Source organism: Dipodomys merriami, unplaced genomic scaffold, assembly GCF_024711535.1.
Source record: "Dipodomys merriami isolate MVZ:Mamm:240054 unplaced genomic scaffold, mDipMer1.0.p SCAF_102, whole genome shotgun sequence".
Classification (NCBI taxonomy): Eukaryota; Metazoa; Chordata; class Mammalia; order Rodentia; family Heteromyidae; genus Dipodomys; species Dipodomys merriami.
The window spans coordinates 2393031-2415306 of NW_027202294.1; the positions used below are offsets into that span (position 1 = coordinate 2393031).

Here is a 22276-nt window from a genome sequence, read left to right on the forward strand (position 1 = left end):
TGAACCACTGATGCTGGCCCTCTATTGGTTAATTTTGAGATAAAAGTCTCATGGACTTGCCTGCCTAGGCTGGCTTCAAACTGTAATCTTTAGATCTTAGCTTCCTGAGTAGCTAGGATTACAGGTGTGAGTCACTGGTGCCCAGCTTATTCCAATTTTTATTTGTATGGTTTTGCAGAAAAAGTTATATAATGAGAACCTAGCTTCCTCATGAAATCTAATCCACAGGGCATATTAGAGCCTAGCATGAATTAGTAGTAATCATGGTAATTACATGCCTGAGTCCTCCTTAGTGAGCTTTAGTCTGAGACCAGGGCTATCAGGCTATTCAGAAAAGGATGCTTAGGGAGAACTGGATTTTCTATTTTCTTACCCATTGTTGTCCTCTTTCAGAGTCATCCAGAAATAGGGTTGGTGACAACCCCTGTCAGTCCCACTCCAACTACCCCAGTCACACCACTTGGGACCACACCACCTTCTTCTGATGGTGAGCATATCACCTCTTTTATGTTCTTGATTAATAGGATCTTAGGTATTTCAGGATAAGCATAGCTCGATTAAACAATATATTAATCAGTACAATTAAGAAATTTGTCTAAAGCTGGATATGGTTGGCTCATGCTTGTAATCTTAGCTACTCAGGAAGCTGAGCTCTGAAGATCACAGTTCAAAGCCAGCCCAAGAAGAAAAATCCCTGAGACCTGTACCACCAACAAAAAAGCTGGAATCAGGGAAGTGGCTCATGCAGTAGAGTGCTAGCCTGGAGCAAAAAGCTCAGGGACACCACGTAGGGCCCTGAGTTCAAGCCCCAGGACTGGCAAAAAAAAAAAAAAGTCTAAATTGAGCATGGTGAATGTAATCCCAGCTACTCAAGCCTTGTCTGGGATAACATGAGGCTAGCTTGGGTAAAGAGCTAGCAAGACTGACTCAAAATAAAATTTAAGAAGGTTTAGGGAATATAGCTGGTGGTAGAATGTTTGCCTGCATAGCATGAATGAAATCTTAGCCTCAATTTCTACAACTCCCTCTTCTGCAGAGACAAGAAGAGCAAGACAGAGAGAAAGGAAGAGGGAGAAGGAGAAAGAAGTCTATTTGTTAAATCTAGGCATGGTATCATATGTATTCTTAGCACTCAGGAGATTTTGAGACAAGCCCCTGACATATTTGAGATAAGTCTCTGCAATATAAATAGAGAGAAAAACATGGGGAGAAAAAACTTGTGTATATGTAGTACTAGGACAATACTACAAGAAAACTTGGGAAAAGACATGTTTTTCTTTGTGTAATATGCGATATAACTAGCCTGTGCTGGGGCTGGGAAGGTGGCTCAGTGGTAGAGCGCTTGCCTTGCATGCCTGAGGCCCTGGGTTCAATTCCTCAGCACCACATAAGCAAAAAGAAAAAAGCCAGAAGTGGTGCTTTGGCTCAAGTGGTAGAGCACTAGCCTTGAGCTGAAGAGCTAAGGGACAGCGCCCAGGCCCAGAGTTCAGGCCCCATGACCGGATCCCCCCCCCCCCAAAAAAAAAACAAAACTAAAAAACAAAACAAAAACAAAAAACTAGCCTGTGCCCCTCAAATAATAGTCTTAGAGTGGTCTTAGAATCATGGAGTGCTAGTCTGAAAGGAATTTCAAGGTTTGGTAATGCCTAACCTACCATACTTCCAGCGTACCTGTAGAGCTCAACTGAGATATTTTATGAAAATATTAAAAAAATCTATCTTGGGGCTGGGAAGATGGCTCAGTGGTAGAGCGCATGCCTTGCATGCCAGAGGCCCTGGGTTCGATTCCTCAGCACCACATAAGCAAAAAGAAAAAAGCCAGAAGTGGCGCTGTGGCTCAAGTGGTAGAGTGCTAGCCTTGAGCTGAAGAGCTGAGGGACAGCGCCCAGGCCCAGAGTTCAGGCCCCATGACCGGACCCAAAAAAAAAAAAAAAATCAATCTTGTGTCTCTAAAGCACTAAAATAAATGGAAATTAGCGATATTGTCTCATGTAACCATTTTCCAGACAAGGAGGTTGAGGCCAAGGAAATGAAGCAGTTGAGTGACTAACAGAGTAGAGACCAAGAAGATGTCAGGACAGGCACTGTAGATATTTTGCTTGTACCGGTATGCCCAACATAGTGCATGATGTGGTAATCGCCTAGTAAGTATTTGTTGAATTAAAAAGTGAACCTGAGAAAAAGTACAGCAATGGAGCACATGACACAGATGAAAGTGAACTATGTCACTCATGGCTGGAGATGGGAAGGAGGGTATGGGAGAAAATAAGGGAACAGATAACATTGTACAAAAGGAAATGTACTTATTACCTGGTGTATGTAAATGTAATCCTGCTATATATTACCTCTGAAATAAAAATAAATTAAAAAGAAGAAAAAAATGAACCTGAGATTCATTTGCTGTTTATGTTTGTTAACAACTCCTAGGTAGAAATGACAGGATATGTGTGTCTTATAATTGGAAATTTGGTGGGTATTTGACTTGTTCCCCTAAGAACAGCAAGATAGCATTGTGCTGGTGGCTCAGGCCTGTAATCCTAGCTACTCAGGAGGCTGAGATCTGAGGATAGTGGTTCAAAACCAGCCTGGACAGGAGTCTGTGAAATTCTTATCTCCAGTTGATTAAAAAGCCAGAAATAGTGCTGTACTTAAAGTGGTAGAGCCCTAGCCTTGAGCACAAAAGCTCAAGGACAGTGCCCAGGCTCTGAGGTTAAGCCCCAGGACTGGCATAAAAACAACCCCCTCCCCCCCAGAAAAATAAATTCTTTATGACCTTATGGCTGGAAAAAGAGAATGGAAAGAAATTATATTAAGCTATAGATAAGTGTAACCTAGTTAAAACTTTACACTGGAACCCTTTGTGAGTCGTTATTTATTTATTTTTTTGAGTCATTTTTTTATTTTTGTTGATCTTGGGACTTGAACTCAGAGGCCTGGGCATTGTCCCTGAGCTCTTTTTGCTCAATGATAGCGCTCTACCACTTTAAGCTGTATACAGCACCACTCCCAGTTTTCTGGTGGTTAGTTGGAGATAAGAGTCTTGTGGACTTTCTGCCCGGATGGCTTTTTCTTTTGGTTGGTCCTGGGGCTTGAGCTCTGGGTCTGGGCACTGTCCCTCAGCTCTTCAGCTCAAGGTAGCTGCTCTACCACTTGAGCCACAGTGCCACTTCCAGTTTTCTGGTTTACTGGAAATAAGAGTCTCACGGACTTTCCTGCCCCGGCTGGCTTTGAACCATGATCCTTAGATCTCAGCCTCTTGAGTAGCTAGGATTACAGGTGTGAGCCACTGGCACCAGACCCTGGGCTGGCTTTGAACCAAAATTCTCAGATCTCACCCTCCTGAGTATGAGCCACCAGTGCCCAGTGAATATTTTTTGGTGGTGCTGGTATTTGAACTTAGGGCTTTGTACTTGCTAGGCAACTGAGTCACACTCTAGCCCAGAGCTTAACACAGTATACACATATATCAGTATATCTTATGATACCCATAAGTATATATGATATTTATGTTTTATGATATTTCTGTTAAAAATAAGAAAAAGATTTAAACCTCTCAAAAATGTTTGTGTTGGTAAGCTGGGTATGTTGAATATTAAAAGTACAATAATCTAAAAATTAAATACTTGATATTATACCTCAAATGTTGAACTCATTTTGTGTAAAGAAGTACAGGAAGTTGGGTGTTGGTGGTATATGCCTGTAATCTTAGCTACTCAGGAGGCTGATATAAGAGGATCATGATTCAAAGCCAGCCTAAGCAGAAAAATCTGAGAATCTTATCTCTAATTAGCCAGCAAAAAGCTGGAAGTTGAGGTATGGCTCAAGTGATAGACCATCAGCCTTGAGTAAAAAAGCTAAGGGTGGGGCTGGGAAGGTAGCTCAGTGGTAGAGCACTTGCCTTGGATGCCTGAGGCCCTGGGTTCAATTCCTCAGCACCACAGAAGCAAAAAGAAAAAAAGCAGGAAGTGGTGCTGTGGCTCAAGTGGTAGAGCGCTAGCCTTGAGCTGAAGAGCTGAGGGACAGCGCCCAGGCCCAGAGTTCAGGCCCCACGACCGGACCCAAAAAAAACAAAAAAACAAAAAAAAACCAAAAAAAGCTAAGGGACAGAGCACAGGCCCTGAGTTCAAGTTTTTGTACCAGCACCCAAAAAAAAAAAAAAAGTACAGGAAATCTATATTTTAACGCTACTGGTGTTTAAACTCAGGGCTTCATGCTTGCTAGACAGGTGCTCTCTGATTTGAGTCACACCTTCAGCCCTTTTTTGCTTTAGTTATAGGGTCTCATGCTTTATAGGGTCTTTTACTTCTGCCTGGGACTATGAGCCTCTTATATATGAACTTTTGCAGAGCTGGATCACAGGTGAAATGTTTGCTACCATACCTAGCTTATTGAGATGGAGTTTTGCTAACTTTTTACCTAGGTTGGCTTTGATCTTCAGTAATGCCTAGTAGCTGAGAAAAAAAAAACTAACTTTTTTTTTCGGTGTGCGGGACCTTGAACTCAGGGCCTAGGCACTTCCCTTGAGTTTCTTTTGCTCAAGGCTAGCACTCTTAGCACTTGAGCCACAGTCCTCTTTAGGCCTTTTTGGTAGTTTAGTGGAGATAAGAGTCTCACAGACTTTCCTGCCTGGGCTTGCTTCAAACAATGATCTTTAGATTTTAGCCTCCTGAGAAGCTAGGATTCAGGCAGGGGCCTTGATGCCTTGCTAGGAAATCCAACTTTGATTTGTCCCTCCCTTCCTTCCTTCTTTCCTTCTTTCTTTCTTTTTTTTTTTTTGTCGGTCGTGGGGCTTGAACTCTAGGCCTGGGCGCTGTCCCTCAGCTCTCCAGCTCAAGGCGAGCGCTCTACCACTTGAGCTACAGCGCCACTTCCGGTTTTCTGGTGGTTTATTGGAGATAGGAGTCTCACGGTCTTTCCTGCCCTGGCTGGCTTTGAACCGCGATCCTCAGATCTCAGCCTCCTGAGTAGCTAGGATTACAGGCGTGAGCCACCAGCGCCCGGCCTTTCCTTCTTTCTTAGACTAGCTTCTCCAATCTCAGCCTCCTGGGTATCTTTGATTATAGGTGTGAGCCACTGGTGCCCAGTTTCTCTTAAGTTTTCTTACAATACTAATGGCAGTAGCATTTTCTGGTTGTATAAGTAGTATAGAAGTATGGCAAGGATGTGCCATTTAGGTCTGATATTTAGGTCTGCAGTGGCATATTGGATCTGTTTAGCATTGAAAACCAAATTCTAAAATATCTTAATGAGAAGTGTATAGTGAGGATTACCTCCTTGCCTTTGTGTTCAGGTTACTGAATAAGCCAATGAATATATTGGATTTTCTCTTTAAGGATGAAGCCTGCTTGGTTACCATGACTAACAAAAGACACACACACACACACACACACACACACACACATTCACACACACTTCCATGTGATCTTGGGGTTTGGATACTTCAGAGAACTGCCTTTTAAACTGTTCATTGTGAACACTTCCACCCACATACTTGATTATGCAATAGCAAGATTTGTGCTTACTTACAACCAGTGAGCTTTTATTTTTTCAAGTGGGAAGATCAAGTCAGCCCACTTTCAAATGACAACTTCTCTTGACAAAAGCTGCTGGGAAGAATAATGAAGCCATAAATCTAGAAATGATGCTTCATTAGGAAATAGATTTTAATTTGTAAGGGATTTTAATTCTGTCTCTGTCTTGTTTGTTGTTGTTTTTTTCCTCTCCAAACTCATTTCCTTTCTGTAGGGGTACTAAGTATTATAACCTTATTCTTAATTTTTGGTTTTTTTTTTTTTTTTAAAATTTTTTTTTGTCGGTCGTGGGGCTTGAACTCTGGGCCTGGGCGCTGTCCCTCAGCTCTTCAGCTCAAGGCAAGCGCTCTACCACTTGAGCTACAGCGCCACTTCCGGTTTTCTGGTGGTTTATTGGAGATAGGAGTCTCACGGTCTCTCCTGCCCGGGCTGGCTTTGAACCGCGATCCTCAGATCTCAGCCTCCTGAGTAGCTAGGATTACAGGCGTGAGCCACCAGCGCCCGGCTAATTTTTGGTTTTTAATTATAGTGCAGCTCAGTAGCCTAGTTACATTTAAAGGTATGTCACTGGAGCCATTTTTTAAAAGCCAGTGTTAGCTGTAACATTTGTTCTCAGTTGAGACTTGACATTTGACAACTCCGCCTTGGCATGAGAGGACTTTCTGGTAAACTAAAAATACATGTACTTCTATATTTCTACATATTATATAAGATAGTTTTCCAGTCATTGCTGTGTGTGAGTAGAAAAAAGTCCCACTTACCAGTGAGAAGCTTTTTTATATTGGACAAAGGAATGTGATTATGGGCTCTAATCTTCAAAATAGGCTGTGGTTTGAAATGACAGTCCCAGATTGTTAACCCATAATATGAATTAATACCTTTTAGTATTTTAGCATAAAAACAGATTTGTCTTTTATTAGTTCTTGGGGGCTATACTGTGGGAAAACAGCCAAGGGTTGGTTGGGCATGCAAATTTCTTCTCATAAGGCTTTTTGTGTTGCTTGCTATGTATTATTGAGCCATAGCATGCAAATGTTTCCCATTGTTAATAAGCATCCTCTGTTTACATCATAACTCCAGAGGGACCCATTATGGTTATGAATACATATATGAGTAATACTCCAAACTTAACTGAGTGTTCATGGCTGAAACTATTGTAGAAAGCTATAGATTGTCCAGTTTGTCTTGGCCATCATGAGACTCTTTTGTGTATATTATGTCTTAGCCAGTGTAGAAGCATTTAACAAGATGACTAATTCCAAATTAAAGCTTTGAAATCTTGGGAAGTCTCCATTAAGAGGATATTCTGTGAGAGTTAATACTGTTCTGGTCCTTTATTGTTCATAGAGGCTGTGATTCAGATGTGGGGCAAGGATTTATTTATTGATTGATTGATTGATTGATTGATTTACTTTTTGGGTCCGGTCGTGGGGCCTGAACTCTGGGCCTGGGTGCTGTCCCTCAGCTCTTCACTCAAGGCTAGCGTTCTACCACTTGAGCCACAGAGCTACTTCCGGCTTTTTTTCTTTTTGCTTATGTGGTGCTGGGGAATCGAACCCAGGGCCTCAGGCATGCAAGGCAAGCGCTCTACTACTGAGCCACCTTCCCAGCCCCTATTTATTTATTTTTTATTTTTTATTTTTTTGTTGGTCATGGGGGCTGAACTCGGGGCCTGGACGCTGTTCCTGAGCTCTTCAGCTCAAGGCTAGCATTCTACCACTTGAGCCACAGCACCACTTCTGACTTTTTTCTGGTATGTGGTGCTAAGGAATTGAACCCAGGGCCTCATGCATGCAAGGCAAGCACTCTACTACTGAGCCAACTTCCCAGCCCCAGGGATTTACTTTGAAAACAAGAGTTGAATATATAAAACACACTTCCCAGGATATCCTTATATATACCATCTGATATTCCTTTTCAGATTCTCCTTTGAGGAGGAGGGGAGGATTAAGGGGCAGAATTTGGATGTAGTTTTGCCTCAACTTTTTCCCCCTTTATCTTAGGTTCCAGTGTAAAGACTTCACAAAAATTGAACAAGATTTCTCCTTATTAGGAAGGATTCTTCATTTATTTTAAGCAAGAGACTCATCAAAGCAAGGTTCATTTATATTCAATACAGATCTTTGCTTAAACAAAAAAAAAAATCACAGTGCTTTTAAGAGGGCCCTGAACTCTCTTGGATTACTTGGAGCTGGAAGTGGAATCAGTATATACTTCCTAGGATATTGGGAGAAAAGCACTTTCTGGAGGCTGACCATAGTTGTGTGACGTTGGTAAGCTTGATTTCAGGGAATAGGAAATGCTCTAGAGGCCTCAGAAGAATAGATAAAAGTTTTAAGATAAGTACTTGGACTCCCTCTGTTGTGACAAAAACATGTTTAGTCATTTTCTTGCCTGCTGGCAAATTGGCTGTGGGTAGAAGTGTTAGATGGAATGTGTTATGGTCTAAGTGCATTTTATCTGTTCTATTCTAGTTATAAGTTCTGTGGAACTCCCACTGGATGCAGATGTACAGACCAGTAATCTACTGATAACCTTCTTAAAGTATAGTTCAATTGTCATGCAGGACACTAAAGGTAAGGCATGCTACTTTGGGAATACAGAAAGTAGGAGGTATGACAAGTAGCTAAAATCAAAGAGGAACATTTTGGGGGGATGTTACTTATGTTTTGGACTTTGCCTTGTGCTTGCTATGCAGGTGCTCTCCCACATATATTGTACCCTTTTTTGCTTTCATTATCTTATATAGAGTCTTGAATTTTTGCTAGGGTTAGTCCTAGACCATGATCCTATAATCCTCTTGAGTACCTAGGATTTTAGGTGTGTATACCATGCCAGTGCACTGTTTTTTATATATATTTATAAAGATTATTTAATTTTTAATTTTATTTTTGGCCATGGGGCTTGAACTTAGGGGCTGTGCACCGTCCCTGAGCTGTTTTACTCACAGTTAGCACTCTACCATTTTGAGCAACAATGCCATTTCCAGTTTTCTGTTGGTTAATTGGCGTTAAGAGTCTCATGGACTTTCCTGCCTAGTCTGGCTTTAAACCATGATCCTCTTCCTGAGTAGCTAGGACTATAGGCTTGAGCCATTGGTGCCTGGATGCACTGTTAATATTTTGAGGTGTTGACAAATGAACAATTGGAACCTGCTATGTAGGGTAATGGTCCTGGTTTCTGAAAACCTGACTTCTCACTGCTAGGTAGGAATTAGATGGTATTGGAAAGTCTGAAATTGGAGGGAAGGGTTCAAAACTATAACAGAGCCAAGCACTGGTGGCTCATGCCTGTAATCCAAGCTACTCAGGAGCTGCGATCTGAGGATCATGATTCAAGGCCAGCTTGTGCAGGAAAGTACATGAGATTCTTATTTTCAATTAATCACCAAAAAGCTAAAAGTGGAACTGTGGGTTAAGTAGTAAGAGCCCCAGCCTTGAGTGAAAAGACTAAGGGACAGCACCTAGGCCCTGAGTTCAAGCCTTAGTTGCCCTGGCGTGCACACGCAAACACACACACACACACGCACACACACACACACACACACACACACACACACACACACGCACACACACACACACACACACACACTGAACAGGAAAAAAAATTGATCTCTACAAAAACTACCAACTTGTGTTAGCAAATCTTGGTAAGTATATGCAGAATCTGATGTGTGGGAAGTGTGTGTGTGGGATCAGCATACTTCAGGGAATTCCCTTTTGAGAATAAGAACTGAAAGCATCATCTTATGGTGAGAATTAAAGGACTGTTAGGCAGAGTACAGTAGGAAGAGGTGAGATTCAGAGGACTTAACACTTAAAATAGAAGTGTTAGTACTCATCCTAGAAATTCATGATGGAAGTAGGAGAGAATTATGTGTTAGACACCCACGCCCACCCTGACAAGGTCTTAGGCTGGCCTTAAATGATCCTCCTGCTATAGTCTCTCGAGTTGTTAGAATTCCAGATGTGAAAAGAGAGCCAGTATTGGGCACTGGTGGTGCATGCCTATAATCCTAGCTACTCATGAGGCTAAGATCTAAAGGTCATGGTTTGAAGCCTGCCAGACAGGAAATTTTTGAGACTCTTTTTTTTTTCTTTTTTCTTTTTCTTTTACAATTACGTGGGCAAGATAATGAGTACATTTCTTATCAATCATTGTAGCCTCCTCCTTTGTTTCCCCTTCCCATCCCTTCCCATCCTCCCCCTCCCCCCCCACTCTTGATCCATTCATCTACTGAGGGGCATCTGGGTTGGTTCCAGATCTTAGCTATGGTAAATAATACTGCAATAAACATAGTTGTGCTGGTAGCTTTAGTGTGGTCTTGTTTGTAAACATTTGGGTAAATGCCCAAAAAGCCCACTCTTGAGACTCTTATCTCCAATCAACTACTCAAAAAATCTAGAAGTGGCACTGTTGCTCAAGTGGTAGAGTGCTAACCTTGAACAAAAGAAGCTCAGGGACAGTGCTCAGGCCCAGAGTTCAAGTCCCAGGACCAGGAGGGGGAAAAAACACACACACACACACACACACACACACACACACACACACACACGCACGCACGCACGCACGCACGCGTGCGCTTGTGTGTGTGTGTTTGTTTTAAGGATCTAGTGCTAGGGTTTGAACTCAGGCCTTGTACCTTGCTAGTCAAGTACTTAGCTGCTGAGCCATACCTCCAGGCCCTTTCCTGCTTTTAAAGATCAATTGAGAAGGCTGGGAAGGTGGCTTACTGGTAGAGTGCTTGCCTTGCATGCATGAGGCCCTAGGTTCAATTCTTCAGCACCACATAAGCAGAAAAAGCTGGAAGTGGCGCTGTGGCTCAAGTGGTAGAATGTTATCCTTGAGCTGAAGAGCTAAGTGACAGTGCCCAGGCCCAGAGTTGAGGCCCCATGACCGACAAAAAAAAGATCAACTGAGAAACTTTATTTTTTCTTAAATCTTTTTTTTTTTTTTGATACCGGGATTTGAACTCAAGGCTTTTCAGTTGATAGGCAAGAATTCTACTACTGGACCATGCCTCTTGCTCTATAATTTTAATTTTGTATACATACAGTAAATTGACCATTGCCTTTACTTTTCATTGTACAGTTCAGTGGCATTAAAAGCATTCACATTGTTTTACAGCCATCACCACTATCCCTCTCCAGAACTTTTTCTTTTTTTTTTTTTTTGGTCCAGTTGTGGGGCCTGAACTCTGGGCCTGGGCGCTGTCGTTCAGCTCTTCAGCTCAAGGCTAGCACTCTACCACTTGAGCCACAGCGCCACTTCTGGCTTTTTTCTTTTTTGCTTATGTGGTGCTGAGGAATCGAACCCAGGGCCTCAGGTATGCAAGGCAAGCACTCTACCACTGAGCCACCTTCCCAGCCCCAGAACTTTTTCTCTTCCTGCAAAACTAGAATTATGTACCCATTAAATAGTAACACTCAGTACCCATCTTATCTCCCCAAGTCCCTGACAACCAAAATTCTGCTTTCTGGCTAAATGAATTTGAGTGCTTAGATATTGCATATAAATAGCATTTATCCCAGCTTTTTTTTTTTTAATGGTGGAACTGGGGTTTAAACTCAGGATCTCAAACTCACTGAGCTTGCTTGCTCTGCTCTTTCACTAGTTGAGCCATGCCTCCAGCCTTGCTTTGTGCTCATCATTTTTTGTTTTTTTGGGTCCGGTCATGGGGCCTGAACTCTGGGACTGGGTGCTGTCCCTCAGCTCTTCAGCTCAAGGCTAGCGCTCTACCACTTGAGCCACAGTGCCATTTCCAGCTTTTTTCTTTTTGCTTATGTGGTGCTGAGGAATCGAACCCAAGACCTTGTGCATGCAAGGCAAGCACTCTATCACTGAACCACCTTCCCAACCCCTGTGCTGGTCATTTTGGAGATGGAGTCTCTGCCTAGGCTGGCTTCAAATAGCCACACTTAGAATCTCAGTCTCCTGAATAGCTAGGCTTACTTAGTAATTTGGCATGTTTCCTTTTAAAGGCTTATTTGTAAAACTCATAAAACTCTGTTTTAGGAACTTGCAGTCAAATGATGTTTGGTCTTAAATTATGGTCTGTGATACAAAAAAGTCAATTCTGTATGGCATAGTGGCTCATCCTAGTGGCTCATCTGTCTAATCCAAGCAACCCAGGAGGTAGAGGATTGAGGTTTGAGGACAGAATGCAAAAAGTTATTGAGACCCTGTCACAATCAATAAACTGGGAATGGGGTATGCTCTGAGTTCCTAGACAGGTGGGAATCCTTAAGTAGAAGTATTGAGGGGTCTGAGGCTGGCTCCAGCACAAAAATGTAAGATCCTATCTAAAAATAACTAAAGGGGTAGAGCACCTATATAGCACGCAACATAGTCTCAGTTAAAACTCTAATACTAGCAAAAGGATAGGGGAGCAGCCGATTCCATTGTAGAAACAAAATTATACATATGTGAAAATGGAACTATGTCACTTAGGGGGGTAAGTGAGGTTGGGAAAAGAGTGTGTGTGTGTGTGTGTGTGTGTGTGTGTGTGTGTGTGTGTGTGTGTGTGTGTGTGTGTGTGTGTGTGTGTGTGTGTGTGTGTGTGTGTGTGTGTGTGTGTGTGTGTGTGTGTGTGTGTGTGTGTGTGTGTGTGTGTGTGATGCAAAGGGTAACAATGATTCCTATGCATTGTACTTATAAACTGATACATTGAATTGTACAACTACTTAAAGATAATCAACAAGAAAAAGAAAAAATTGTTAAAATAGGATTGACTTCTTTTCTTTATGTAGTGGTACTGAGGTTTGAACTCAAGGCTTCTCACTTATAGACAGGTACATTAATCTCTCCTTACTTGCTGTAATTTCTCCTTACTTGCCCTTGTGAGGTGTTTTAAGGTTTTCTTTAGCATTTAATATTTGCTCTAGAAGGTTTTTATTTGCCAAATTAAGTGAGTTTTTGGTATGAGGATTTTCAGGTATTCTAGAATGGATCTGAAAGGAGGGTAAAACCAAATTCAGGGGTTTTCAGAGTCAAAGAAAATGTGAATAGAGATGAGAGCTAAAAGATAAATAGGGGAAATGAAGAATTACCAGAACTGAAAGGAGTCTGGATGGGTGAGTTTAAGCCATGTTATATTCAGACATATTGCAATAGCTCTTGGAAATTTCTGCCTTTGCAAACTTAGATTTTTTTCTTCTCTTGTCTTGCAAATGTGTTCTTTCAAGGGAGAAAATTACACCTAGGATTTATATGGATGCAAATATTTCGTGTCCCAGACTCCTAACATAGAATAGTCATAGTAACTCCATTAGGAGTTACTGAGGTGGGTGAACTTTAGACTTAGCAGGTAAAATCTGGCAGGCAAGGATAACAAGACTCTTGTGTATAAGCATTTCCTGAGGCGATTCCTTCTTTATGGAAATGGGTAACCTCTTCCTTTCTCTAGAAATATTGCAGCAACCATACAAAAAAGAAGCTGCATGGATATGACTCAGAAAAAAAAATGAACTTTTAGTTCTGCTTGATATAAGACAGTGAATCGAGGCTCTTGAAACTCATTTTTAGCTCTTGTGATTATATAAGGTTCTTTGCTCTGGTCACTACATCATCCATAGAATTGAAGCCAAAAGACCAAACCTAGCCTGTGAACTGAGGCAAGGTTTGGTTTTTGCCAGTAACCAACTTAAATACTGCAAAGGCCATGACAAAGAATTATTTTCAGACATGCCCATTGTGGCTTTACTGGCCCACCAGCTCTTTAGTATCTGATCTACTGTACCAGCCCTTGGCTGCTCGAATCACATTATCATTATTATTGTTGTTTTAAATTGTATTTTTATTATCTTTAAGTAGTTGTACAAAGGGTTATAATTCAACATAGTTTAGGAGTATATTAGGTAAGTGCTCTACCACTGAGCTATATGCCCCAGCCATACGCCTTCTTTTTTAATTGGATTGTGAATTCTAAGAGTCTGGAGACATTTGATTCTGATTTCTAGCAAGTGCTTGCCACATAGTAATTATTCATTTGCTAAATGAATAATGTTTAGGGAAAAAAATAATCAAGAATTTACACCTGCCAGGTATGGTGATTCATGCCTGTAATCCCCCATACTTTTGAAGCTGAGGCAGGAAGTTTGGGAGTTCAAGGTCAGCCAGGGCAATGTAGTAAGACCCTATTTTCATTTGATCTTAGTAGATCAATGAGAAGAGCAATGAGACCCTGTCTCAAAATGAAAATTAAAGATTTAACACTATGTCTCACACTTGTAATCCCAGTTACTTGAGAGGCAGAAGAGAATTAATTTGAGACCAGCCCTCAAACTGATTCTCTGAGAGATCACAGTTTGAAGAAAAAGAACAGCATTAGCAAAAACAAAAAGAGACCTATCTGAAAAATAACTAGAGCTATAAAAGGCTTAGAACATGGTTAAAGTGGTAGAGTGCCATCCCAGTCTAAGACCTGAGTTCAAACCTCAGTATCAAACAAATAAATGAATGAATGAATGAATGAATGGTGATGTGGCTCAATGGTGGAGTGCTTGCCTAGCATACAGAAGGATTTTTGTTCATTTCCCAGTTCCAAAACCAAACAAATGAACAAACAAAACCCCATAACAGCAAAAGAGTTTTCATCTTTCTAGGTCATAAGCAATTAGAACAATGCAGGGAGAAGTATGCAATCTTTGTCTCCAGTTAATTTCTTTTTAATTTTATTACTGTGAACAGGCCCAAAACTATTCTAGATTTTGTTTAGGTGAGTATAGATGGTGGTAAATGAGGGGTAGAAAAAGGATAGATTTCACCATTCAGAATCAAAGAGCTAAGCTGCAAGCAAAGGTCATGGCCCATGACAGTAGAAACTATTGTAAGAGTTACATGGCTCTCAGGCACATATTTAACTGATTACCAGGATAATTAAGAAAAAAAAATCTTTTAGGGGAGTTTTTTTGCCTAGGAGGGAAGCAAGATTTACTTTAGTGGTATCTTCATTTTCATTCATAAATTTTGTGGAGTAAGTGTAAATGTTTCTTTTTATGATGTGCATTGTTTGTTCTTGGAAACAGAATTTCATTATGTAGTTCAGGCTGGCCTGGAACTGGCAGTGGTTCAGACTGACATCGTACTTAATGATCATCTTGCTTCAGTCTCCTAACTGGGTGTACTGGAATTACAGGGGTTCACTATCATGCCTGGCTATGATATACACATTTATTTCCTATTGGTACTTTTTGCTGATGTATAGAGTTTATTTTTCCTTTACAGATGAACACAGGCTTCACAGTGGCAAGCTCTGTCTGATTATCCTTACATGTATTGCAGAGGTAGGTCTTACCTGTCTTCTGGTACTAACTAATCTCTTACAGAATGTTATCTTCTTGTCAATTCCCTTGTGTTTTATTACTTTTAGGTCCTAAATCTTGTGAGAGAACTTTTTCCCCCTTTGTACTGTTTTAATCCTTCTAGAATACAAACTCTGATTGGGGGGGAGGGGGGAGGCTGGGAAGGGATGTGAAGGGTAAACAAAGGAGGAGGCTGCAATGCTGGTAAGAAATGTACGCATTATCCTGCCCATGTAATTGTAACTCCTCTGTACAGTGTGTTCACAAATAAAATTAAATTAAATTAAAAAAAAATACAAACTCTGATAGCAGGGGCTTTTGTCTCCTTCACTATTGTGTTCTCATTGTCTGATACAAGTGTGGGTTCAATCAGCATTTACTAGATAATAATGAATTGTGATATGATAGTGATAAATTAACTGCTGCAGTTGAAAACTGGAAGATTCTGGCTCTTCAAAATTTTAAACAAGAGACCTAAAACTCTTTGGAAAATAGTCTTTTCCTCTTGAAGCTGCTCATGTGGGGTCTTTTGTATTTAGGGAAAAAAAAAGGAGATCAGGTTTCTTGATGGTGGGGATGTGGAGTAAAACTGATTGCATTTTGGCAGACAATAAGAGCTGGGGGTAAAAACAGTGGTGCTTTAGCTTTATGAGAAGGCATTTGGAGATGGAGTAATTAGATTCAAACTTACGCTGCATCTTGGTGACATACAAGTGTGGTAGAACTGGAGCCAATTTAGAACTAAATTTATAGCTTCAGCCTCCTCTTTCGGTATTCTTAACTCTTACACTTCCGTCCCCCTTTTATGTTCTCTCTGGGAAGGTGACCTCATTTCCACAAGGCTAGGGACAGCTGGTTATAGAAGAGCTGCTTATTAGCAATGGGACTGATGTAATTGCTTTTCAAAAATCTTTCTAAGAAAAATCTTTGAAGGAATTGCTTCCCACAAATTGTAACAGTTCCTAGTAATTGGAGACTGTAGGCATGTCAGATCTTCAGAAAGGTGTTGGGAAAGGGCCACCCATATTTATTGCCAGTTCATGATGAGGTTTTGATTTTCCATCATTCTTCAGCAAGGCCAGGGATAGACATGGTCTTGCTTCTTCTATGCTGCCTATGTAGCCATTTTCTCTTGTTGTGCTGAGCTCATTCCTAGCAGAGCACAGACCTTTCTTTTTATTTCTAGTCTCATGTGGAGCCCAGACATGGGCCTTTCAGTCCCTATGAAAACCTTTAAGCTGTTAAAAATACAGCTGACTCCTTGGGCAGATGGAAAGAAAGAGGGAGTAGGAAAACATATTCCTCTCATCATTTGTCTCAAGTCCCTAGGTCTTAATATTTTGTCTTTAAGTTTCATAGAAATTTTTGACTAACTAATGATATGTTGGGAAACTGTGCCCAAATAAAATGATTTGCCTTAAGTAAGGTTTGACATGAAGGTTCTACACTTAATTCATTACCTTTCTAATTGAAAGTACAACATATATGGGAAGTATGATAGATTACAGACTTGAGTTTCTTATCTATAGTTTTCACTCCTCATTTTTCTGTGTTTTTTTATTAGGATCAGTATGCCAATGCATTTTTACATGATGATAACATGAATTTTCGAGTAAACTTACATAGAATGGTAGGTGTGACTTTTGCTTGTTTTTTTCTTAGGGAATCTTGGGTCTTTCTTTTTTTGGTGTTGGAAGATTTGGGATGAAATTGGAAGAACAAATGCAAATGGGAAATTGTGCCAAAAAGATTCATGTGTGACTGCTATTCAACAGATCCATGCCTAGCCCTGGTTAATTTTTTGTGTGTCATAGAGCTGTTACTTGCCCAAGTAATGGGTGACCGTGGCTCATGCCTGTAATCCTAGCTACTTAGGAGGCTGAGATCTGAGGATCATAGTTCAAAGCCAGCCCGGGCAGGAAAGTCCGTGAAACTCTTATCTCCAATAAACACTCAGAAAACTGGAAGTGGCACTGTAGCTCAAGTGGTAGAGCGCTAGCCTTGCGCTGAAGAGCTGAGGGACAGTGCTCAGGCCCATAGTTCAGGCCCATAGTTCAAGTCCCACTAGTGACAAAAAAAAAATCCATAACTGTATGACCATTACAGTAATATTGGAATTCATCAGTAACATAAATTTCAACTAAGACATGGGTCTTTTATTTTCAGAATATAGTATCATTTTTTAAATTTAATTCTTCCCTCACTTTTCTTTGTCTTTTTTTCCACTACTCCCTTTGATTCCACCACCCCCAATTGTACGTTCATTTCCAATATAGTGTCTTGTGAGTGTCTCTGTTTCTTTAGTTCACCCTTTATCCTTTGTCTCACTATTTTATTGTTCTCTTCCCTTCCCCAAATCAGATAAACATATATATAAGACACAGGGTACCAAAATCAAAAACAATGACAACAGAAGATAAAACAAAGGAAAAACAAATGAAAGAAAAAAGAGAGCTGAGTGTGGTGGTTCATACCTGTAATCCTAGCTACTCAGGAGGCTGAGATCTGAGGATCGTGGTTCAAAGCCAGCCCAGGAAGGAAAGTCCATGAGACTCTTATCTCCAATAAGCCACTCAGAAAATTGAAAGTGGCACTGTGGTTCAAGTGGTAGAATGCGAGCCTTGAGCTAAAGAGCTGAGAGGGACAGTGCCCAGGCCCAGAGTTAAGCACCACAACCTACAAAGAAAAAAAGAAAAAAAGGAAATAACTTCACACAGTACATTAAAAACAACAACAAAGAAAAACCTCTTGTTTCCATATCTTGGCATAGTATCATTTCTGATTGGCCAAAATGAGGTGCTGCTTTGATTTATTCATCTGAGAGGTAGGGTAAATAGAATATGGAAGGCCAGATAATATCTTGAGTGCTGGAGGTATATTGTTTAAAAATGTAGTAAAGTTTAAGTTTGAGACTTAACTTTTATTTTGCAGCCAGTACTATTTCTATTTCTGTAGCTGATACTATCATAACCTCTTGTTTTTCTAATTATTTTAATATCAAAGAAAAATCTAGTGTGCATTGTTTGTGTTAATAATTCCACTTCAGGGCTGGGATGTAGCTCAGTGGTAGAATGGCTTCCTTGAATATTGCAAAGCCCTGTTTAATTTCCAGCACCAAAGGGGCGGACAGTTACTATACAATATAGGTAAAATGAAAGAAAATCCATCAGCTCTCTTGTAGTTTGCATCAATACCCTGTGGGCTATTCTCTTCTGTGAATTATATTTGTGTCACAGACCTGCATTGATAACTTAGAAGCATTAACAAGGGACTGGGAAGGTGGCTCAGAGGTAAAGTGCTTGCCTCACATGCATGAGGCCCTGGGTTTGGTTCCTCAGCACCACATAAACAGAAAAAACAAAAAAGCCAGAAGTAGCGCTGTGGCTCAAGTGGTAGAATGCTAGCCTTGAGCTGAAGAGCTGAGGGACCGCCCCCAGGCCCATAGTTCAAGCCCCATGACTGACCAAAAAAAAAAAAAAAAGAAGCATTAACAAGTCTTCTCTACCCTACCCTACCCTAACCACTAGAAAAAGGGAAAGAAAAAGTAGCATCTCTATATTAATTATTTTTTGCATGAGAAACATGATGATGAGCCATTGCCTATCAGTTGACATGTCTGCTAATTTCCTTTCTTTGTTTACATGAAGCCTATGAGACACAGGAAGAAGGCAGCAGACAAGAACCTTCCCTGCCGTCCTTTAGTGTGTGCAGTACTGGGTGAGTATCTTCAAAACTGACATTTTTCTGAGGTAATGGTAGGTTTTCACAATTAAGATTCTGGTTAATGTGCTTCTTCTTTAGAGAAGTTACTATTTATGTTTCTTCCGTGGCCCTAGGAACCATGATTATTGTTACGTTTGGCAAAGTAAACATAATGAATATAGAGTGCTCAATAAAATGGTAGTATTCAAAGAATAACCTTTCCAAAGATACAAATGAGTATGTTTAAACTTGATACATGATTTAGCTTTGTTAAATACCTTACTCCTGATCAAGATTTCAATATCTTACCTTATTTCTTGGTCCAAATTGATGTATCAGGTAGTCAGTATTACAAAACTTCCCCTGAATAAATGAAGCTGAGATGGGGCTAACAGAGCTGACAGGTAGGGACTGTATTTTGAATAATTTTGACTGCTCAGAACTCAGCATTTCCCTTAAAAGAATTACCTGGAACTCTTAATCTCATTTTAACTTGGATTTTCAGCCCTAGTCCCTAAGTCTACTTGATTTTAAAAGTAGTAATTAAGACTGTATAATAAACCTCTATTGACTCAAAGCCCCATGGACCATTTCAGTCAGTATCTGTCAAACAACGTGATAGTGAAATGGGCTAGATTGACAGAGCTTTTATAGCTGAGTCTCCGGTTACATGGATATGATCCATAATTTCTTTTCTGCTTGTCTCATTGCTCTAGTCTCAGAATATGATTTCCCTCTGGCATTGTACTTAGTGCATTAGTGGTATGAAATACTTGTACAATGAAATTTTCCTTATATCTGGTTTATTGGCAGGTCTTCTGGAAGTAGGAGACTTAAGTACTTATTAATTTCCAAGTAGCAAGTGATGAACAGTGTTGCAAAAAGTATCCTGTAAGGCTAGATGCTGGTGGGTCATGCTTGTAATCCTAGCTATTGAGGATGCTAAGATCTGAGGATCACAATTGGAAGCTAGACACTGGGCAAGTAAAGCCCCAAGTTTCTCATCTCCAATTACCACCTAAAAACTGGAATTGGAGCTTTAGCTCAGAATAGTAGAGCACTAGCCTTGAGCAAAAAAAGTTCAGAAATAGCGCCCAGGCCCTGAATTCAAGCACCATGACCATCACCACCACCAACAAAACATGTCTTATACAAAATTAAGTGCTTGTTTAATACAGGTGTATGTAGTCAGCCCAGTACAAAGTGTATAGATTTCACAAATTTTTTTTTCAACCCAGAGGCAAAGAATGAATTTTATTCTAATTTCTTTTCTTTCCTTTTTCAGACCTGATGGTAGAGTTTATTGTAACACATATGATGAAAGAGTTTCCTATGGATCTCTATGTGTAAGTACTATGATTTGTTACTGTTTAGTACAGTCTTGTCAGTTGTGGGGCTTGAAATATGGGCCTGGGTGCCCTCCCTGAGCTCTTCAGCTCACAGCGAGTGTTCTACCACTTGAGCCACAGCACCACTTCCAGTTTTCTGGTGGTTAATTGGAGATAAGTGTCTCATGGACTTTACTGCCTGGGCTGGCTTTGAACCATGATCCTCAGATCTCAGCCTCTTGAGTAGTGTGAGTCACTGGTGCCCAGTGAGTATGTGAAAATATATTTTGAAGAACCAAGTGATAGGAAGTTTTTGGTGCGAGTATGCTTTTTTTTTTTTTTTGTCAGTTGTGGGGCCTGAACTCTGGGCCTGGGCACTGTCCCGCAGCTCTTCAGCTGTAGACTAGCGCTCTACCACTTGAGCCTCAGCCCCACTTCTGGCTTTTTCTGCTTATGTGGTGCTGAGGAATCGAACTGAGGACCTCATGCATGCAAGGCAAGCATTCTACCACTGAGCCACTTTCCCAGCCCCCCCCCCTTTCCTTTCTTTAACTCATTCTTCTTTTCTCTCTCTCTTTTTTTCTTTGTGTTATTCCTGGGATTTGAACTTTAAGGGGAAAAGGGAGGAGAATGCAGTAAATAATTCATTGCATATACCACAAAATTAAGAAAAATAAAGGAAGGAATATGTCAAAGGAGGGTGAGAATGTAGAAGGTGTGATCAACATACATTAATTCATAAGCTGCTTTGTTAAATGGTACCTCCTTTGTATAACTACTTAAAGATTAAACAAAAAATTTAGGTTTTAAGATTTTCTCTTTCCTTTGCTGTTTCTTTATTCTACTTCTCTTTAATACTCCAAAATAGCTGTGCTGTATCACTGTGATTCCAAATGTGTCTCCTTTTTTTCTTTAAAAGCAGCTCAGTTAAATCTGACAATAGAATTCGTACCTCCACTTTTGGGGCAAGAAAGCATTTTGATTCACAGAAAGATTGCTTGGTTTGCCTTATTCCAGTACCAGGTCTAAGATTTAGGGAAGACTTACATGAATGGATCTCTAGTTTTCCTGATTATATATAGACTACATACAGTCTTTACTTTCTAGGTCTAGAAAAATGACATAAATTTTAGTTTTGAATAAGTAGGTTAGAGTTAACTTTTCCTTCCTTTCCTTTCCTTTCCTTTCCTTTCCTTTCCTTTCCTTTCCTTCCTTCCTTCCTTCCTTCCTTCCTTCCTTCCCTCCCTCCTTCCTTCCCTCCCTCCCTCCCTCCCTCCCTCCCTCCCTCTCTCTCTCTCTCTCTCTCTCTCTCTCTCTCTCTCTTTCTTTCTTTCTTTCTTTCTTTCTTTCTTGTTTAGAAGTAAATCTGAAGCCGGGCGCCAGTGGCTCATGGCTGTAATCCTAGCTACTCAGGAGGCTGAGATCTGAGGATCGCGGTTCAAAGCCAGCCTGGGCAGGAAAGTCCATGAGACTCTTATCTCCAATAAACCACTAGAAAACCGGAAGTGGCACTATAGCTCATGTGGTAAAGTGCTTGCCTTGGGCTGAAAAGCGCAGGGACAGCACCCAAGCCCAGAGTTCAAGCCCCACGACCAACCAAAAAAAAAAAAAAAAAAGTAAATCTGATTCTTATTTTTTTGTTGAAAGATAAAAGAAACAAATTAATTTTCTGCTTTTTTCTGGCCAGTTGCGGGGCTCTTCAGCTCAAGGCAGGCGCTCTACTGCTTGAGCCCCAGTGCCATTTCTGGTTTTCTGGTGGTTAATTGGAGATAAGAGTCTCACAGACTTTCCTGCCTGGGCTGGCTTTGAACCACAATTCTCAGATCGTAGCTTCCTGAGGATTGGCATTAGCCACTGGCTCCTAGTTTGCTTATTTTAAATGGAGTCTCAGAACCTCAGTTCCTTAGGAATTATGTTTGCTTCACTGTTAATAGATTATCTTATGTTCTAGTTTTAAAATTTTTGTTGTTGTTATTTTTGTGTGTGTGCTGGTCTTGGGACTTGAACTCAGAGATAGGGTGTTGTCCCAGAGTTTGTTGTTTTTTGTTTTTGTTTTTTTTTTTCTCAAGGCTAGTGCTCTATCATTTCAGCCATAGCTCCATTTACAGCTTTTTTGGGTAGTTAATTAGAAATACCAGTCTCGTGAAATTTCCTGTCTGATCAGGCTTCAATCCACAATCCTCAGATCTCAGTCTCCTTAGTAGGTAGGATTATAGGCATGAGCCACCAGTACATGACTATTTTTTTTTTGAGAGAGTCTTGCTTCTAAGTGTATTAGTTACATATTACTGTAACAAACTAGCCCTCAACAAGTGGTTTAAAATAAATGTTCATTTGGTTTAGGAATCAAGCTCAACTGATATTTTTGGCATAGATTCTCTTACAGGGATAACACTTACTTTTTTTCCAGACA

General features: G+C 40.5%; 1 protein-coding gene across 3 annotated transcripts in view; it reads left to right on the plus strand.

Moving 5' to 3' along the window:
* Armh3 (armadillo like helical domain containing 3) overlaps positions 1–22276 on the plus strand; it is a 208568-nt gene that overhangs the window by 65513 nt on the left and 120779 nt on the right. For all 3 annotated transcript variants that reach the window (XM_069994911.1, XM_069994912.1, XM_069994917.1), the window contains 6 exons: positions 394–487; positions 8006–8107; positions 14757–14815; positions 16398–16463; positions 18481–18550; positions 19821–19881. In XM_069994911.1, the coding sequence (XP_069851012.1) occupies positions 394–487; positions 8006–8107; positions 14757–14815; positions 16398–16463; positions 18481–18550; positions 19821–19881 (452 nt within the window). The remainder of the gene's footprint in view (positions 1–393; positions 488–8005; positions 8108–14756; positions 14816–16397; positions 16464–18480; positions 18551–19820; positions 19882–22276) is intronic.